The sequence below is a fragment of the Brassica rapa genome, chromosome A02, assembly GCF_000309985.2.
Source record: "Brassica rapa cultivar Chiifu-401-42 chromosome A02, CAAS_Brap_v3.01, whole genome shotgun sequence".
Taxonomy (NCBI): domain Eukaryota; kingdom Viridiplantae; phylum Streptophyta; class Magnoliopsida; order Brassicales; family Brassicaceae; genus Brassica; species Brassica rapa.
Window position 1 is genome coordinate 17304666 of NC_024796.2, and position 20777 is coordinate 17325442.

The 20777-nt window shown below is 29.7% G+C and overlaps 1 protein-coding gene and 3 long non-coding RNA genes across 5 annotated transcripts; 3 read left to right on the forward strand and 1 right to left on the reverse strand.

Annotated features, from left to right (window-relative positions):
* Positions 1-208: 208 nt before the first annotated feature.
* Positions 209-1352, forward strand: LOC117132090. Its single transcript, XR_004455583.1, has 2 exons — positions 209-888; positions 1127-1352. It is a non-coding gene; the product is annotated as an uncharacterized LOC117132090 (long non-coding RNA).
* Positions 1353-1442: 90 nt separating this feature from the next.
* On the reverse strand, positions 1443-2538 carry LOC103868129. Of its 2 annotated transcripts, none has more exons than XR_004455576.1 (2): positions 2112-2520; positions 1443-1882 (listed from the first exon to the last, which is right to left on the reverse strand). It is a non-coding gene; the product is annotated as an uncharacterized LOC103868129 (long non-coding RNA). The 2 variants fall into 2 exon arrangements; XR_632806.3 differs by having other exon boundaries at positions 1446-1882; positions 2059-2538.
* Positions 2539-6877: 4339 nt separating this feature from the next.
* LOC103853481 lies at positions 6878-8782 on the forward strand. The gene is made up of 3 exons (XR_630253.3): positions 6878-7643; positions 7716-7788; positions 8019-8782. It is a non-coding gene; the product is annotated as an uncharacterized LOC103853481 (long non-coding RNA).
* An 8139-nt stretch (positions 8783-16921) lies between these two features.
* Positions 16922-20651, forward strand: LOC103853482 (UDP-glucuronate 4-epimerase 5). The gene has a single exon (XM_009130381.3). The coding sequence runs from the start codon at positions 19000-19002 to the stop codon at positions 20287-20289; it is 1290 nt and encodes a 429-aa protein (XP_009128629.1). The 5' UTR covers positions 16922-18999; the 3' UTR covers positions 20290-20651.
* Positions 20652-20777: the final 126 nt, after the last annotated feature.

Consider the following 20777-nt stretch of genomic DNA (forward strand, 5'->3'; position numbering starts at 1 on the left):
TGGACGACTTATATTTCAGTCGTCTGTTGAATAATTTACTCGGACGACGTATATTTCAGTCATCCACATCGTATCAAACCTTTAATTTTACCAATGTACGTTTTAACCTAACCGGATCATTTACCGGACATATAAAAGCTAATTTAGGGGTTATGTTTAGGGTCCAGACGACTTACATTTCAGTCGTCTGGTGAAGAAATTAAAACAGACGACTTACATGTAAGTCGTCCAAATATTCCCGCCTAAAATTTTTAAAAAAAATTATTTTCCCGCTTAAATAATTTAAACCAGACGACTTACTTGTAAGTCGTCTGGAAAGTCTTCTATTTTAGTTTCCCGCTAAAAATATTTAATTTCCCGCTAAAAATATTAAACTCTTCTAGACGACTTCCATGTAACAGTAATCAATTATCTATAGATAGATAACAAAAAAAAAAATCCACGGCATCGTAAACTACTTTACCACTTAAATTAGAGTTGAATAAGGCCTAAAATTTATAATTGTCTGAAACTCAAATAATGTTGTGGTAGACACGTGTCGCGTCTGCAGCGAACGACTTTCCACGTGGTAAAGCAGGAGAGATACCAACATATTTATATATATATATATATATATATATATATATAGATAGATTGATTATCTGTAACTTAATTCTGCCATGTTTCACTCTCAGATTTATGTATTTTCTTTATGCTTTAATTCAATGTTTTTTGTTCTTTCTTTTTGTAAGTAAACAATTTTGTGGTTGTCTCTCCTTTCTATTGTATTCTTTTTCATTTGTTTGTTGTAAGATTAATATTTTAAAATGTTCATGTAATCTACGTTTGGAAACTCAAACATATGAGGTTTGACAAAAGAAAAAAGGAAACCCAAACATCATCGGACAGGTAATCGTTTTCTAGAGTTGAGAGGGCATGTGTTTGGACACTTGTTTTGCTTATCATTCTTGTAAGGTATACCAAGAAACATTAGTTCCCGAATTTAGATATACCAAAATTACATGAGATCTTTGGAATGGTCATATTATTTTTCTTTATCCAAGAGGCTGTTAAGGTTTTGATAAAATAATTACCATGGTAGAATCATTGTAAAAATGATCAGGTGTTTGTCTCCTAATGTATGTAGGAACTTTTGGGCGAGTTTTTTTTGCTTCAAAATCGAAAAGATCCAAGACTGGATGTGTATCGGTTCTAGTGGTGGTATACCAATGGGCGTCTCGAGTCATCTTCTCATTCTGTCTTTTTTAGTTTTGAAACACCATTCTGTCTTCTTTACAATGGAATTTTTTGTAATTAGTTAATAGTTTGACCAACTTTCAAGAGGGAGATAAAGAGAGAAGAGCCTTCCACTATCTTGTTAAAACATAGATGATTTAATGACCCAGTTTTCATAACAGAGGAAAAAAAAATCATGCTTTCTTTTGATTGGAGAATTGGAGGAGAGGTTAAAAACTTATCTTTTCAGTTTTCAGTTAGATTAAGTGATGAGTTTCCTACAAAAGCAGACATTGATGGAGTTAAAGGGAAAGAGGTTGAGAGATACTCATATAAAGATTGAGAGATAGTCATATAGATTGAGAGAGATTAGTCGGGCACTGCATTCAGGTGAGAAGATATACGTTTTTGTCGCCTTTCCGATTACAAATATCGGCGAGCATACCAAACATCACGAAAGCTCCTTCGACATGAGCACCGTCGCTAACCGAGTAATAGTCTTGAGTTGTCGATCAATTTCTTCAAAGAGAAGTAGGAGCTCTCATCCTCATCTCAACTCCATCTCCTCCCAGATAATCTTCGCCATACACTTCCGACGAAGTCCGCTTCACACTAAACGGCAGTGGTCGTAAGGCCGCTTCACCAATAATTTTTACTACAGTAATTTCTATAACATATGTGAGAAGATAACCACTATTAGTACATCATATGGATAAAACAATATTAATCAATAAAACTCTCTAAGCACATATATATATATATATATAAAAGACCGTTTCAATAGAATCTATAAAACTATAAGCCTATATATATACAAAGGCCGTTTCAATTAGAGTAATCTACCTGGTACTAAAAGAGATGAGAGAAAAGATGATTCGAAGAGCTTAAGTACTGACATATTTATACCGTAAACACACCGCCCTGCCGACGTGAACCACACATTTAAGAGACCCCATCGTGGCCGATCGAGTTAATGGAATTAATCACAGAAGCCATCGGGCCGTTTCAGAGATCGGGGAAGCAGAACAGAAGAGGAGAGACGAACCTGATCCTAGATTCCTCCCGTAAGAACAATTAGGGTTGACGATCGATAATGGTCCACCGGGTCCATTGGGATAAAAATGTAAAAGAAACACGGGAAAATGAATAAGCCCAACAAACATAAAAAGCGATTAAATGAAACGGTGTGCAGCAAAGAAGCCTAGATGAAGTGTTGCGTTTTGTATTTTCAGGACACGTGTCGACACCATGGAGTTCGAATTTATGCGCTGGCAGCTGAGGTGGACACCTTGGGAGAGAAACAAAGCCTATTTTATATATAAAGACTAGGGATTAACCCGGGCTACGCCCGGGATTTTTATTTTTTTCTAATTTAAGTTGTTAAATTATTTATATTTAGGTTATGATATATATTTTTTATAAATCTTAAGATGCATGTCATAATTAAAATTTATTTTAAATTTTAACACGTTCAATTAACATATTTTTACTATTTAAATATTTTTTTGTAATTTTGTTGGCTATCTAATTATCATATTTAGCAAAACTATCTGTTGAGTGTTGGAATAAATGTTTTAGATATTTAATTAAACTGCAGAGTATTTTCGGATCGATCACATACTCAACAATCGATCGACCCGTAAAAAGATGGTCGATCTCCTTGGCCAGGTAAGTACAATTTTAGCAAAAATATCTTTGATTTTCAAATATTAAGTATATAAGTATTCTTTTGGATATTCTCTTTTTGAATTGTATTTTTTGATTAAATTATTGTATTATAATGTTTATGTAAATATTTTTTTGTGATGTTTGAATTTGTTTTGTTCGTATACTTAACCTAGATGATATTGATGTTTAACAATTTATTATTTTCTAGAAATAAAAAATAATGATATATCAAAATGTATCTAATACTTGTTAAATGATACTATAATGTAAATTACATCCATTATTTGAAAATAACCATTTGTTGTTTTTATTTTTTTTTAAATCAGAAATTATTTTTATTTAAAAACATTATTCATATATAATATAATAGTTTAAGTTTGGAAGATTAATATATATATATATATGAATTATGTGTATGTTTTAAAAAATAATTTAAGATGTTATATATTGAGTAACTGAATAAAATCTGAATTTCTTATCTTGAAAATCAAATAATTATATTTTTGTCTTCATGTTATACTCATCAATCCATCATTGATATTTATAACTCAGTATGCTTAAAAAAAACTTAGTTTGAAGTAATAAATGAATTTAATAAATTAAATTCATCACCTATAATGTTCTGTAAACTATATTTGAAAACTCTCTACAATTATATTTTAAGCATAATTACTATTATTTAATTTAAGTTATTTTAAGCATAATATATGCTAAATCAACTTAAATTATATTTACAATAGGACCATCCTAAACCGGTTAATAAACCAAAAACAATACTAAACCAACATGAACTAATACCTGATTCGGCGAGGAAGGAAGTGTTCCGTGATAAACGCTTGAATGGATATTAACTGTAATGGTTTGATCATGAAAGAGTTAGTATGAATATTAACAATAAAATTATGGATTAGATTAATTTAAATTTGTAAGAATACCTTTGAGTCTATGAAAAACAATTCAATTCCCATGAATAAGTTTGCCCTTTGGAAGTTGTGGGGTTCCCAACAATGAATCCACCTAATAAAAAGTTCGTTCTTATAAAAAATCTCCTTCAAGGTCATTAAAAGTTTTTGGGACGGCAAGAGTTAATGGTGGAACCATTTTTTTACTCGAGTGCTTTGAAGCTTTCCTTGATAGTGTGAGGTTGATGTTGATGGTATAATGAGTTTTATAGGGACTTTCTTGATGTAAAACTATACTTTTTTTTAATGTGGTATTTCCATTTTTATATAATTTATTACCATTTTAAGATAGATGTACATTTTAAGAGAGATGTTTAAATCTTAATATACTTTTTCCATTTTTTAAAATGTTTATTTCCATTTCTTATTTTTTTTACGTAATATCTATATTTTATATTTTAAAATAGATATTTAAATCTTAATGTACTTTTTCCATTTTTTTAAATTGTGTATTTCCTTATATTATATATTTTACATTTTAAGATAGATGATTAATGCTTAATGAACTTTTTCCATTTTTTAAATTTTGTTGTGTATTTACTTGTTATTATATATATAATTCATATATTATATATTTACATTATTTACTTATTATTTACTTATTATTTATTTTCCTGTATATGTATTTCTATTTCTTGTACTTTTTATTTACTTAATATCTCTATTTTACATTTTAATATAGATGTTTAAATCTTAATGTACGTTTTTCATTTTTTTTTAATTGTATATTTTCATTTGTTATACTTTCTATTTACGTAATATCTATATTTTAAATTTTAAGATATATTTTTAAAACTTAATGTAATTTTCCATTTTTTTAATTGGGTATTTACTTATATTATATATTTACTAATTTTTTTTATATTGTGTATTTCTATTTCTTATACTTTCTATTTACTAATAATTTTATATTTTAAGATAGATTTACATTTTAAGATAGATGTTTAAATACTAATGTACTTTGTCCATTTTTTAAATTGTGTATTTCCTTTTCTTATACTTTCTATTTGCGTAATATCTATATTTTACATTTTAAGATGGATGCTTAAATCTTAATATACTTTTTCCATTGTTTTTAAGTTGTGTATTTCTTTTTCTTATACTTTCTATTTACTTAATATCTATATTTTGCATTTTAAGATAGATGTTTAATATTTAATATACTCTTTCCATTTTTTATAAATTGTGCATTTACTTATTATTGTATATATAATTTGTATATTTATAATATTTACTTATTATTTATTTTTCTATATATTGAGTATTTCTCTTTCTTATACTTTATATTTAGTTAATTTATATATTTTATATTTTAAGATAGATGGTTAAATCTTAAAGTATTTTTCCATTTTTAGTGTAAAGCGGCAATGTTTAATAGAAGAACTTAGACAAATAGTCAAATAGTTATATTTATGTTTTTTTTCTTTTTTTATATAATGGTAATGTTACATTATGGAGATAAGCCGTTTTTTTAGTGAAAATTGTAAGCTTACATATGTTTAATGTAGTTTTTCTATTTTTTTTATGTTGTGTGTTTACATATTATTGTTATTTTTAAATGTAAAATGGTAATCTTACATATGTTTAATGTAGTATTTCCATTTTTTATGTTGTATGTTTACATATTATTTATTATTTTCGAAATTATATATAATGTTTTTTTACAAAATAGTAATATTACATTATGGAGATAATCCGTTTTTTTTTAGTAAAAAATGGTAATCTTACATATGTTTAATTAATGTAGTTTTTCCATTTTTTATGTTGTATGTTTACATATTATTATTTTTAAATAAAAATGTAAAATGGTAATCTTACATATGTTTAATGTAGTATTTCTATTTTTTTATGTTGTATGTTTACATATATTTATTATTTTTGAAATTATATATAATGTTTTTTGTTTTTTTTATAAAACGGTAATGTTATATTATGGAGATAATCTGTCTTTTTTTTTAAGTGAAAAATGGTAATCTTACATATGTTTAATGTAGTTTTTCTATTTTTTGTGTTGTATGTTTACATATTATTTATAATTTTAAAAAATTTGTAATATTTTATGCCACGTGTCATCTTTCGAGAGAAGTTTTTTTTGCTGATGTGGACGCTCTATGGAGCCTCAAAAGGTCCCTTTTATTAGTAGAGATTTCATTTTCTTATTTTATAGTAACTTGAAACCATATATGGTTTTGATTTCGATCAAAAGATTTTTATTCTCTCTGTTTCATAATAAGTGTCATTTTAACATTTTTTTTGTTATAAAAAATGTCATTTTATAATTTCAATACAAATTATATTTATTTTTATCTGAAAATTAATAAAAACTGCATTGATTTTATAAATAATTTTATTTATCTCAAATACTAATGTCAGAAACATATAATTAATAACAACTTACATATATTTTCGTCACTTTCTTAATCTGTGTGAAAAAAGTCAAAGTGATACTTATTTAGGGTATGACTGGTTTTTCCGCTACCACCCGCAAACGCAGCTTTTGCGGTTGGTAGCGGTTGTTGGCGTTTCGCAACAATCGCTCAAACCGCTCCAAACCGCTCCAAACCGCTCTAACTCGCTCTGAATCTCATAAATTCAAAAGCTGGTTCCAGCTAGCGTTTGCGGTTGCGGACGGTTGCGGGAGGATAAAAAAAATTTCTTTTTTTCCAAAACAATATAAATACAAAAATAAAAATATTCAATAAAAAAAATAAATTGGAATTATAAAAATGCTAAAATATATCTATTATATTTTAATTAATATTATAAAACTCTAAAATAAAAATATTTTCTATATTTTAAAAAAAATTAAATTATAACTTTCTAAATATAACTTTTATATTTATTATAATATTATTAATTTTGATATTTTTATAATTGTATAAAATGTAAATATTGTTAATTTATTATCTAACCGCTGCTGCATTTGGTAGTTAACCAGTCATAAGTATCCCGCAAACGCACCAATTTCTAACCGCAGAACCAGTCGTACAAATCTCTTAAAACCGCTTGAAACCGCAACCACCCGCATCCGCAAACTTCCGCAACCGCAACCGCAACCGCTGCGGTTGAACCAGTCAGGCCCTTAGAAACGGAAGGAGTATTGATTATCTATCTATCTATCTATTATAATAAAGTTGACTTGTCTTTTTCATCATGCGTCCACGTCAGCAAACAAGGAGGGGCTAATCATGCCAAGTGTCCTCAGCTTTTCATGAACAAAAAACCGGACTTCGTTCTCTTCCTTTTTAGAACGAACACACAAAACTTCGCTCGCTTATAAATGTCTCTATAATGTCCTATTGGGTTTAATTATTGTTTTCGAAAAGCCATATAGCTTCTGAAACATTCTTCTTCCACCTTCTGCTGTCTAGCCGGATGACTCTCCTGCTGCCGACTACAAGAAACAAAACGTCATCGGTTACAAATCTCGAGAAGGAACAATAATTAGAGAGATTTTATTTCAGGATAACTACCTCATGATAAAGAGAAGAGGTTGAAGAGTCATGTGAACGCCTTAACAGAGAAATCTTCATAATAGAGTCGAGAGGAAACAGTGATCTCATGGCGTTGAAGAGGACAGGAGGAGATAGAGTAAAATTAGGATCAGTCAGGTTCATGAGAGGATTATAGAGTTAAAAGGATATCGATTTTAAGCAGAGTTGCGGATCTCTGTTTAGATCGGCAGTTGAGTTCCAGACAACTTTGTTGCCGCCAGCGAAGAGACAACGAATCATTACGATGAACGTGCCTTGGTCTTCTTATAACTTTTGCATTGAATCTTTGACTCAAAAACTTTTGGTAAGCTTATTTTAGTTCACTTAATTTTTTAATCCTATTCGTTTTAATATTAACATCCTTTTTCTGTTACAGATTCGAGTGATTTGTTGTGTTGATCATCAGTATCTAATAAGCATAAACATTATATCTAATCAAAAGAAGAGCCGTAAGTTTCATTATATCCATGATATCTTTTCTCATTTTGATTGCTAAAATATTAATATTGCGAAACTGACTCTGTAACAGAGTTTGATAGCAAGATACTTACGTTTTATATACACCAAATCGAAAGAGACTCAACCTTTCTGAAACCTTTTATGGCTACTCTCTAATGTTTTTGTGGCTTTGTTTACTTGAAAAGGATGGTGATTATTTATGTTTATTGTTTGCTTTCAGTGCGCTAAGTGTAGCTACACGCCTTTCCTCTTCTTGGACTTGGAAACTGATTGGGTGATGAGGAGAAGGAAGTCATTCTTAGAGGTGTTTAGCACCAGGTTCTTGCAAAACTGTAACACCATTTTATGGAATGATGGTTTCACCTGCAGGCCATATGCAATCGCAGAACCTGGCTTCAATATGCCTTGCAATTATGCAGAAAATATTATAGGCAATGAGCCCTCCAGTTGTTTAAGCAAAGAATCTTCAGTCGCAAACTTTTGCATCTCTCTTCAACATTTGATCCATACCATAAATAAAAGACACCTGCTTTTGGAATTGCTAAAACATATAACCGCTTGTCAGTTTCATGCCAACTATCCACAGAGACACATTTAGCTGACTACTTCTTGGCACCGTGTCAAGTAATAAAAAGATCATCTGCATTTATAAACTGTGTTTATTAGCTTCTTATAGTCGTAGAAAGCTTCTGTTATACTTCTTTTGTTTCGTGGAACTACATTATATTTTCTATATCTTGCAAGTACGGTGTTTAGATGATGCTACAGGCCTTTTAGGTCTTATTGTTCAAATTACCACAGAGAAAGGACGATATGTAGCAAGAAGTTATAATCCTCGGTAATAACTATGTATGCCATCTTCTTACTTCATCAATTTATTCAATTTATCCATACAGTGAGTTTATGTGTATCAAGCCAAATTTCTCAAGGTCATATATTGTTTTTGTAAAGAAATTAAAAGGTGTATATGAAAACACTTTTACTCTCAGGCAGCTTAATACATCTACTGCGGTGCTCTTCTTTTTGAAATCTTTCTAACACTTGATGAAAAGGGGAATCGCAAAAGAACAGCTTCTTTCTGATAATCGAATAATAGAACACCAAGCTTACAGGTAGGGGCTACTCACCGAGATTACAAGTCGTCAACTCTCTATTTCAGCTGATCCGATGCCACATCAAGTGGCAAACACATCTCCCCCACCAATCCTAATACCAATATGGAAGTTCCAAGTTTTATCTTCTTCTGAAAATAACAAGAATATAGATTATTTGTCAACATAATTAATGAAGGGAGAATTTGTGAAATAACCAAAAAAAAGCCAAAATTAAATTTTTAGAGAGAGGGGTGAGAGAGATAGGAAGGGAAAGGAGGAGAGAGATGAGGATTTTAGTTACTTAGCTAATTTGAGTTTTTTGTTTGGTTATGGGATGCAATTTCCCATTAATGAATCTGTATATTAATGGACACTGTATGACAACAATAAAATAAAGGCAAGTCTATTTACATTTCTCTTCTGAGTCAACCAATTATTTCATGCACGTACAATCAACAGACAGGTGGCCTTTCCTACCGTTTTATATATGTTTGTTCGATTGTTACATCAAGTTTGAACACTCTTTGCAAATTCTAAAAAATGTTGTATTTCATGTACATAACTGATTTCTCATACTCGCCAATTCTAATATTTCTATAGCTATATTTTTTAAAAATAGTTGTGTGGTGTTAAAAGATAGTTCATTTTTTGGGTTTCCGACGCTCAAGAAGAGATTATATTGGTATTAGTAATGTCTAGCAGGATGAAGAAAAAAAAAAAGAGATACAGAAAGTGGAGACAGTGTAAAAATTTGTTTTAACAAGTTATCTCTATATATAAATAATAAATTTTGGATAAATAATAAAATATAATAAATAAAAAGTATTAATTAATAAAACGCAGTAATTTCATAAAATATACAATAAATTAATTTTATTTAAGGGAGTTAAAATAAAATAATATATATTTTAAAATTAATCATAACACCTATTTTGAAAATTCTAATAAGTTATTTAAGTATGGTTTATTTTTTTCAAAGATAGTAATATATAATACACTTATTCATATATTTGCCCAAGTAGTAACAACAAATATTATGTTTTCATTATGTCTACCAAATTTAAAATAATCTTCTTTACATCTATTTTTTCATTCTTTAAATTAGTAATTATTAAAATGTATAAAAAGTAAAAGTACCAATAAATTTTTAAAAATATATTTGAAAAGAAAATAAAATGTGAAAAAATTCCATCCTACTTACTATTATAGTAAAATAAAACAAACATTTAAAAATCTAAAATAATTACATCATGAAAATATTTTTAATATTGAAAACATATAATTTCTTAAATGAATAATAAACAACAAGTATAAGAGAATAACCTGAAGAAGATTAGTGAACAATAAATATCACTTTCCCTAGATACGTTCGGGCCACACCTACTGACGAATGTGATTTCACGCATTCAACATCACAAAAACTATTGAACAACTGAAAAATGATTTTTTATAAAAAAGTTAAATAACATAATACGTATAGGACACAAATACATAAATACAAGCCTTCTTAAAACAAATTACTAATTTACTTCCTTCATATACACGCCACGCCTTGAATTGTCCTACTTTACATGTATTCTCATCACCACAAAACCAGAAACCAGTATTTTCTGCTACTACATGACAATGTCATAAACTAAAAATGTTCATTACAATAAAATAAAGAAGGAGAACGTTAAGATGGTACACACGATAACATCATATAAAACAACACAACTAATTAAAGTATTTTCTTTGTAGGAACAGAAGCGATGATGCACAATAGAAGGAAGCTGGATCCTTTGGAAAGAAGTAACACAATGAGTAATTTAGAAGAACAAGGGGAGCTGAACTTGCAAAGATATGTGAACATGTCCTTTGCATTAGTTTATTAATTTTATTTTCAAGTTCAACGAAGTCAGAGCATTTCAAGTCTTTTTTAAAATAGATGCAGGAACAAGTGTGGTGACAGAGGATGACACTTTCTACCACCGACGAAGCTAAAGTGTTTCAGGGAGCTGTGACATAATCAATAGACCAAGAACCCAGCCTTGGCAGGAGAGTAGTGATACTGAAAATTAGATTCTGCAGTTCTGTGAAACACTCCGGACGCAACAAATTATCTTTATTTTCAGTGGAAAAAGACTGGAGGATAATCAGTGGCAGGTGTAGAGAGGTTGAAAAGGGGGCAGCTGTCCCATATGAATTATTGAGAAAAAGATTATTTGCATTTTATTTTTTGAAAATTTTATAATTAAGTGTTAAATTTCTTTTAATGCCCCCATGATTTTAAGGTTGAACTTTATATTGTCTTTGGTGAATCTTATGGCTGGCTCCGCCACTGAAAATAATAGTTGTTCGTCGCATATTACTCAATGATTCTACTACCAGGATCTTAAATTTGCAACATCCTTGAAACGTGAAGAAGAGAAGGTGCATATGTATCCAATTAGTTCATTTTAATTTTCAGATTATTAAGGGTTACACTACATTTAAGATATTTTAGCTAAATTACATAAACCAATCATATTATAGTTTTAGTGTAAATTCACCCGCCCGTAAGACGGACCAACCACTAGTTATTCTTATATTCTTGGCACTTTTATACAATATCGCCCAAAATTTTAAGTAAACGATTCTAATCCTATTATATTGACATACGCTTTTTTGTTTACTTTCCTTTTCTTTATTTTTTTTTAAGGCCAAAGATCGGGAAGTTGTTGTTTGTTGGGCAGGGTTTCACAAACCTATAAATTTTGTAGGTTGTTCAAATTGAAACCCATTAAGTTTTAGACTAAACAGTAGAAAGGCCATTTAAAAAAAAATGTTAAACAGAAATATTTTATCTAAATATTTATTTCTATTCATTTCCTTCAAAAATATTAAAATATGGTATGAGAAATAGATTTGGTAATATATTTGTAAATATAATAATTTAAAATTAATTAAAACGCTAATACAATGAACTTATAAATAATAAATCTTCAAAATTAGTTCTTAAATATTAGTATATAAATACAGAATTTTAAATTATGTCTCCACATTTATGACAATTTTAAGAAAATTATATATCAAGACAATTACAAAATATTAAGTTATCAAATATTTAGCACATAACCTTATAATTAAAATAATAACAAAGAAAAAGGGAAATTATATTGAAATTGCCTACAAACATAAAATCTATGAAAATATTATATTTTACAAATATTCATTATTTTATATGAAGATTTACAAGAAAAATGATCCCGCGCAATCTAATTTGATCTTAAACTAATAAGATATTCAGAAGTTAACATCAAACTGCAATTTACTTTTCGGGCTGAAGTTATCTTTCTCCGATGCAATAAATTTTGATTTTGACTGAAGTTATCATTATTAAACTAATATATTGCTTGCAACCGAATCATGAGAATCTGGTTAACAAAGGCTTCGAATGGTCTAGCGAAGAAAGTGCAGATCATATGTACATGTAATTCTTCTGCATTGCATTCACCATTCAACTATTTCTGATTTTACATTGCAGATAGCAGAAGATTTGCATGCAGTTTATTTTTTTTCTGAAAAAAACAGCAGATCTCACCGAGCGAATATTTAATTTTAAAATATATTTATCTATTTTTATAAGTACAATATTTTTATTCAATTTTACTTACAACTTTAACAATATAAACACTATCATCGACTATATATTTCTCTTTCTATTTTTTCATATAATTTTACATTTATTTAAATTATTATATTTATATAATACTCTCTTTGTTTCATAATAAGTGTCACTTAGACACATTTCATGCAGATAAAAAAACTAACAAAATATACTAATCTATCATTTTTTATTATACAATTATTTAAATAAAAATATTTAACTAAGATCTACTGGTCATCTAAAAAGGTAAGAAAGTGATTTAATGAGAAACTTACATTGGAAATGTAAAATACACTTTAAAAAAAAAATAGAAAAACTAAAATGACATTCTTTATAAAACAGAAAGAATATTTGTTTAATTATAATATGTATTATGCAAAGTATAGTAGTATAATTTAAATATGTATACTAGTGGAAGATATATATATATATATATATATATATATATATATATATATATATATATATATATATATATATATATATATATATATATATATATATATATATATATATATTTCACTAAATTTTAATGTTTTTATATTTTGATTTCAAAATTGTAGTAACATAGTTTTAAAGCGAGATTTATTTATGTATTATATTGCTATATTATGTGTTTTGATATATTTTATTGTAATTTTTGTTATTTAAATATATATTTATTTTATTTCAACTGTTTTATTATTCAGAACTATAATAATTGTTTGATCTGCTTGATTTGCCAGCATGATACACTTGATCTGTATTTTTTCTGCATGATCCATTTGATATGCACTTGTTCTGCTAGATCTACATGATCTGCTTAATCTGCAATGCTTGAACTGCTTTTACTAGCCGAAACTTAAGTTTGTAGAAGTTTTTTAGGTTTCATGTGAATTTTGAACCATTGTTAGAGACCAAAATTTTTTTTAGGGCATCTCCATCCCCACTCTATTTTTTCCTCTAAAATGGAGTAAAAGTGAATATGAAATAAGAAATACTCAAACTCAAATCCATATCACACTCTATAATAAAATTACTCCATAAATGAAATAATCTATTTTTTGTTTGTTCATCATTCCATTATGGAGTGAGAAATAAACTAGGGTTGGAGCAGTTTTATTCCATTTTTACTTTTGCTTCATTTTAGAGGAAAAAAATGGAGTTTTACATTGAAGATGCTTTTAGTTTAGATTTTAAACCAAGTTATGTTCTTCCTTTTTATTTTCTTTCTATGACCATTTATATATACAAGTATTATTATTATTTTATTTAGACATTATTTTCAATTAATTGTGGGCATTTAGTAATTATAAACTAAAATATTACAGGCCATTGGTTCAACTAAAGCAACAGGTCAATAAGACTAATTGATATTGGCACTTGAGTCATATGACCATTATTACATTTTTCGAAAACTGAATAAGAAAGGAGTAGTTGCAATGCAAGTAATGTAACACGTATTATATGGCAATGCTAAATGTTTTTTTTTATGAATGCACTGGGTGCATGGGAGGACAAAACAGAAAAGGACGGTAAGAAGAACTTAAACATCAATCAAAGGTTGCGTAGAAAAGAAGCGATACTAATTAGTAATGCCCACTGTCATGAGAAGGTTACTTTTCAGAAGTTTAATTTACTCCTTTTATTAGGACATCTCCGATCGCACTCTATTTTTCACTCTAAAATAGAATTTAGAGTAAAAATGTTCTAAGAGCATTTCCAATGTATTACTCCATATTTTACTCTAAAATGGTGCAACACCAAAATAGAGTAAAATTTTACTCCAATGTATTACTCTATTTTCTACTCTAAAAATAATATATTTTATTAATAATTGTAATAATACCTTATACTTACAAAAATTTACTAATTAACTCCAACTAGTTTATGTTTACAAAAATTCTTTAAAATATAATTTATTTAAATTAAACATTTATTATTAAAAGTACAAGAAATCATAAAATAAAATAAAAGACTATATATAAGTTGATTTAATAATGATATTAGAATATTTTTCTCACAAATGATCAACTAATGCATTTCGTAATGAAACATAAGCTTCTGTATCTTTGATATTTCTAAATCGATTTTTTTTTTGAAATCGGACATTTTCATCTTCTACAATTTCGGTATCTGGAAGTGGAGCTTTTCTTCCAAGTTCAGTTGGTGCATCAAATTCACACTCATCCTCAATTATCATGTTATGTAAAATTATACATATAGTCATTACGTCATGTAACACTTTTTTTTCCAAAACCGAACATGTCTTTTCACAATAGCAAAATACAACTGTAGATCCTTTTATGTTATCTTTATTTTTTGTTATTATTATTTTTTAGTTATAGTATATATTTTTATGTAAAATTATTAAATAATGGAATGTCTTATTAATTTATGTTATTGTATCATTTTAAAATATTATTTAAGTAAGAAATAAAAACATTAAAGATTTAAAGGATCATTTCACAAATAAAAAAAGTTCTACACCAAAATAGAGTAATGAGTAAGATTACTCCATGGAGTTGAAAATGGAGTGGGGTTGGAAAAGATTTTACTCCAAAATAGTGTTTAGAATAGAAAATGGAGTAAGGTTGGAGATGCCCTAATGATACTATATTTCTCACTCTATACAGTGAAAAATAAATTTACTCTAAATATAGAGTAACTTGTTTTTTTTTTGTTCATCACTCTATTTTCAACTCTAAAATAGAGTACTATTAGAGCAAACTCAAACTCTATTATAGAGTTACCCTATTTTAGAGTAAAATATAGAGCAAATTATTGGATATGGTTTTAGTAAAAACAAAATTCTTTCTAACCATGTTTCTTTTTTTTGTGAACTTTAGTCCAATGGACTTGTACATCGAAACATGTTTACAGAAAAAATAAAGAAGATTCAGTACAAGATAAACCCAAAACTTAATCGACTCCATATTTTTCATCAAGTCCACATGCTTGACGGCAAGAGCATTTCTGTGACACGTGTAATAACACGTGGTCATCATGCAGTATCAACAATTTCTTCCACCGCCAATGTTCCTCCGCCGTAAGCTCCTCCGAAGTTGATCTTCTGTAGTTTGGTTCCTTGTCTTTGAGATGATTTGATCCCACTGCAAAATCCTCTTTTGCTTCTTCGACGTCAATTAATTGAACTCTTGCTATTTCAGATATTAATAAAGTGATCACTTAGTCGATACAAAAGAAGATCTTTTGTTGGACCGCTATGAGGTGCCAAATTCAGCTAAATCTCCTATGAGAAAACTGGATTTGATCTATCACCATCGTCATCCTTCCCTTCGGAAAGCTTCGCCTTGTTACCCACTTTTCCAGGGAACCTTCAAACCGGTGAAGCTGATATCCTAAAGAAAAGAACTAAAGTATATCGTTAGACCATCTCCAATGGGACTCCATTTTCTCCGCTAAAATTTACACCAAAACAGAATAACTCTATTAGAGTATCTCTAAAAAACACTCTATAACTTCAAATATGGAGTTTTTTGTCCTTTAAAACGAAACTTCAAAACTTCAAATTTGAAGTTTTGAAGTATGAAACTATATTTGAAGTTTCACTATCCAAAACTTCAAATTAAAAGTTTCATATTATTATTGCATTTTGGTCCCTATAATTATACATTACATTTATAATTCCCAAATATTTTAAGTTTTAATACTTAAAATTTTTATATCTCATGAATATTTCAAATTGTTTTTATAAATTTAAGTTTTATACATAAAACCTTAAAATAAGATTTAAAATATTTTAAAACTAGATTTAACAACAACAATACACAAAAGAAACTTAAGACTTTTTTTAAAGTTACATGAAGATATAACTATTAAAAAAATTTAAATATTACAATAACACTAATAGTTAGGTAAATTTGATCAGGAACATCCAAAATTTCCTAAATATTGTCCAAAAGTTTTTGTGTAGCCGAAAAAGTTTGTTGTTGTTTTTTTTATGTCTTTTCGTCTGATTCTTTCTTGTTCAGATTGAATGTACTCACGAGTATTAATATCATCGTTAGAAGTTAAATATTTTAGCATTACTTTATTTTCCTCTTTTACTTTCTTCTTCAGATCTAATATATTTACAAGTATTAATATCACCCGATTTTAACAAGTTTTATCTCGTAATTTACAAATTAAAATGAAAAGAATCATTTTTTAACTTTGAAGTGCACTAGTTGATCATATATGAATTACATAAATAATTTTTGGAATAATATGGTGTTTTACTTAAAGTTTAATACTATTAATTATGTTATTTATATTTAAAATTTTATATTTAATATAATATTTATTAATTAATATTGTTTAATCTTTTTATATATGTGCTAGTTATTTACAAAAAAAATATGAATACAAATTAATTATGACAAATATAAAGACCATAGTATAAAATATAAATAATTTTAAAGTTAGTTTTGAAGTTTTGCTTTTGGAGTAGAACACCTTTAAACTTCAAATATAGAGTTTTGGAAACTTCAAAATAGAGTGTCTTTTTGGAGATGCTCTTATGGAGTAACTTTTGCTCCAATGGTGTTACTCTATAATAGAGTTACTCTATTACATAGTGAAATATAGATGAATCTCACTTTTCCACTCCAAATATAGAGTAAAATATGATATTCTTCTATATTTCACTCTAAAATAGAATAACTCTATTATAAAGTAACACCATTGACGCAAAAGTTACATTATAATATAGTTACTTTATTTTAGTGTAAATTATAGAGTTAAAAACAGTCTTCTTGGAGATGCCCTTAATAGAAAGATAATAACGCATTGACAGTTTGGGATAAAGTTTAAACACTCGAAAGAGATACAAGGCAAAACAAAACAAAAAGATCGCCACCTCGAAGATTATAATCCGCTAGACGGAACTTCTAATCGATCCATAGATCAAAGTTTATATATGTTTCTAAAAGAGACAAATTCAATTCTTTCCTTTTGAAAGATATTTGTTTGATAAGAAGTAAAAATCGAAATGATTCTCTCTTCTAATCGTGTTTCTATGTGTCAAATAATCATTGTCTTAGATTTTTAATATAAAATTATACGTAGTTTGTAATTGCGAGTCAAAATGAATAAAAATGAGGATAATACCAAAAGTAAAAAGAATTGATACTTAAAATTTTGAAAAATAATTATTTTAAAAAATAGTTCTAAATTTTTTTCTGAGTCAATTGGCTCATAATACAAAAAGAACATGGGTATTAACAATCTACCTATAACAGTAAACTTTGGTGTCTAACAATTAAAGTACCATCATGTACGGAATTTCAGGTATTCACCTAGTTAAGAAAAAAAATTGTGTACAGAGTGCAATTTCTCTTTTTTTTGGGTCAAAAGAATAATTCTAAAATAACACCAACAGTTACAATTAAAATCGCTATCACAGAAAAACAAATTGCAAGTCAATCTTGATTTTGATATCCTAATTGTTGGACCCAGAAACAATTAGGAATGAAATAGACAGAAGGCTCAAGCCCATCAACCTTCTTTATCCAATAAAAACGACGGGTCCGGCTCTAATTCTTCATGCAAAGAGAGTGGGAGGAGAACCCGATAGACAAGAGAAGATGAGGTCAACGAAGTTCCTAACAACCAAAGAAGTAGTTGAAGAAGATCCGGAAGAGCTAGATTTATAAGAAAGAAGCTGGATCGAGGTGAGGAGACACGTGAAACCCTAGAGAGAGACCTAGCTATACACATCGACCTCACCATAAGCTCGATATAGTTCATTCTTGTATTCGATCTCAATTGTAGGCTCGATCTCATTCCTTTATTGTATTCAACTCTGCTTAATCAATAAAAATCTATTTTTGTCAACCGAAATCTGATTATATCTTGTATTCTAAAGATATTGTTGTCCACATCTTTTTTATTTTCTAGTTTTTACATTAAACACTATCAAATACTCAGTGTGAGTTTTAGGATCCACACTAATCTACCAGAGGTAAACTAGGATCAATTGGATATGGCATAATAAATGATTTTGCTATAAATGATATGATACATTAAGGATTTGATACAAAAGAGTCAAGTTTAACAATATAAGTTGATATATATCAGTTGCAATATTATTAAACGAATGGCCAATATTAGTTTTACTAGTCTGTCTTATTAAAACAGAAACTTTCATTTCATCCAATAGTTTTTTTTTTTAAATACTAGTTAGGTGAGATATATCAAGCATGAACAAAAATAAAGCAATCTTTAATTTATTACACGCTTAGTTCCGTCAAGAAAATACAAAATATAGTAGTTAATGGTACATGGATGATCGATTGATTGATCAGTTATAGAATGCGATAGGAATACATATGTCAACAATCTAGAAACACCTTGAAATAGAATCAAGATTCAATAGATACTACTATTATATCTCTGACAGCTTATCTGATTACCATGACTTCAAGATTAAAACAAGTAAGATACACTTTTCATCACTACAAGTAAAAAAAGGTCGACTCTTTCTTCTTCCCCGGAAAATGTCTCACCTTGACGATCTTCCTTCCACTCCCGGAAAGTACAAAGTTGTGCCGTACGGGGTTCTCCACAACCACCGCTACCTCCGCCTCTCGAAACTCACGCTCTGGGCTTCTCTCTTCCTCGCCCTCTTCCTCTTCTACCTCGTCTTATCTCCTCCGGCGTCTCCTTCTCGCCGGAGCCTCAACGATTCATCCGTTAAGTACGGCGGCTCTCACTGGGAGAAACAAGTCCGTAAATCCGCTCGTCCGAGGTCTCGCGGCGGCTTAACGGTTCTAGTCACCGGAGCCGCCGGATTCGTGGGTACCCACGTCTCGATCGCGCTACGGAGACGCGGCGACGGGGTCCTGGGTCTCGACAACTTCAACCGATACTACGACCCGAAGCTGAAACGAGCGAGGCAAGGGCTTCTAGAGAGATCAGGAGTCTTCGTCGTCGAAGGAGACGTAAACGACGCCGTTTTGCTAAGGAAGCTCTTCGACGTCGTCCTCTTCACACACGTCATGCATCTCGCCGCTCAAGCCGGTGTGCGTTACGCGATGCAGAACCCGGGCTCGTATGTGAACAGCAACATCGCTGGCTTCGTGAATCTCTTGGAAGTCTCGAAAGCTGCGAGTCCTCAGCCTGCGCTTGTCTGGGCTTCGTCTAGTTCTGTTTACGGTCTCAACACTAAAGTACCCTTCTCCGAGAAAGACCCTACGGATCAGCCGGCGAGTTTATACGCAGCTACGAAGAAAGCTGGTGAAGGAATAGCACATACTTATAACCATATCTACGGTTTATCCTTAACCGGTTTGAGATTCTTCACGGTTTATGGACCTTGGGGTAGACCAGACATGGCCTACTTCTTCTTCACTAAAGATATACTCAAAGGGAAGACGATTACAGTGTTTGAGTCTCCTGATAAAGGTAGTGTTGCTAGGGACTTCACCTACATTGATGATATTGTGAGAGGCTGTTTAGGTGCGCTGGATACTGCTGAGAAGAGTACTGGTAGTGGTGGGAAGAAGAAAGGTCCTGCCATGTTTAGGATTTACAATTTGGGGAATACTTCTCCTGTTCCTGTTACTAAGCTTGTGACGATATTGGAGAAGCTTTTGAAGATGAAAGCTAAGAGGAAGATCATGCCTTTACCGAGGAATGGGGATGTTGAGTTCACTCATGCTAATATCACGTTGGCGCAAACAGAGATTGGTTATAAACCTGAGGTTGATCTTGAGACGGGTTTGAAGAAGTTTGTGAAATGGTACATGGGTTTTTACACAGGCTCGAAGAAGAAGAGTTCTTGGTGAGAGATCTCTCACTCTCTCTGCTCTAGCTGGCTGGCTCCACTGTTAATGGACAAACATTTGGTTTTTTCTCAAGATAAAGCTATCTGCATTGTTACTGTGTTGCTAGATTATGCTTCATTTATTTGTTAGTAGATTTTGAGCAATGTACAGCTTCAGGACTTGGATGTTTTTTCAATGGTGGAAACTCGTCTTTTGGATATTGTTGGAAGAATACGGTAGCTTGGACTTTGATGCATATACACTCTCTAGTTATTCAATCTACTTTGTTACCTTGTTTCTTGTGAATCCAGACCTATCTTTATAATGTTACACAGCCCTTAACCATATGTTGTTTTGAATAAGAAATAAAATTACTGCAGACACACTTTGAAGAATGCTTCATTAATTATTACATGTTTCCTTCAATTTTGGGATTTGAATGTTTCGGGTTCTATCAGATATCCATTTTAATTCGGGTTCGGTTCGGATAATACCCATAATCCGAAAAT

What these genes read in the sequence shown, in the direction of transcription:
- LOC103853482 (XM_009130381.3), top strand. Translation starts at nt 19,000, where the DNA reads ATGTCTCACCTTGACGATCTTCCTTCCACTCCCGGAAAGTACAAAGTT.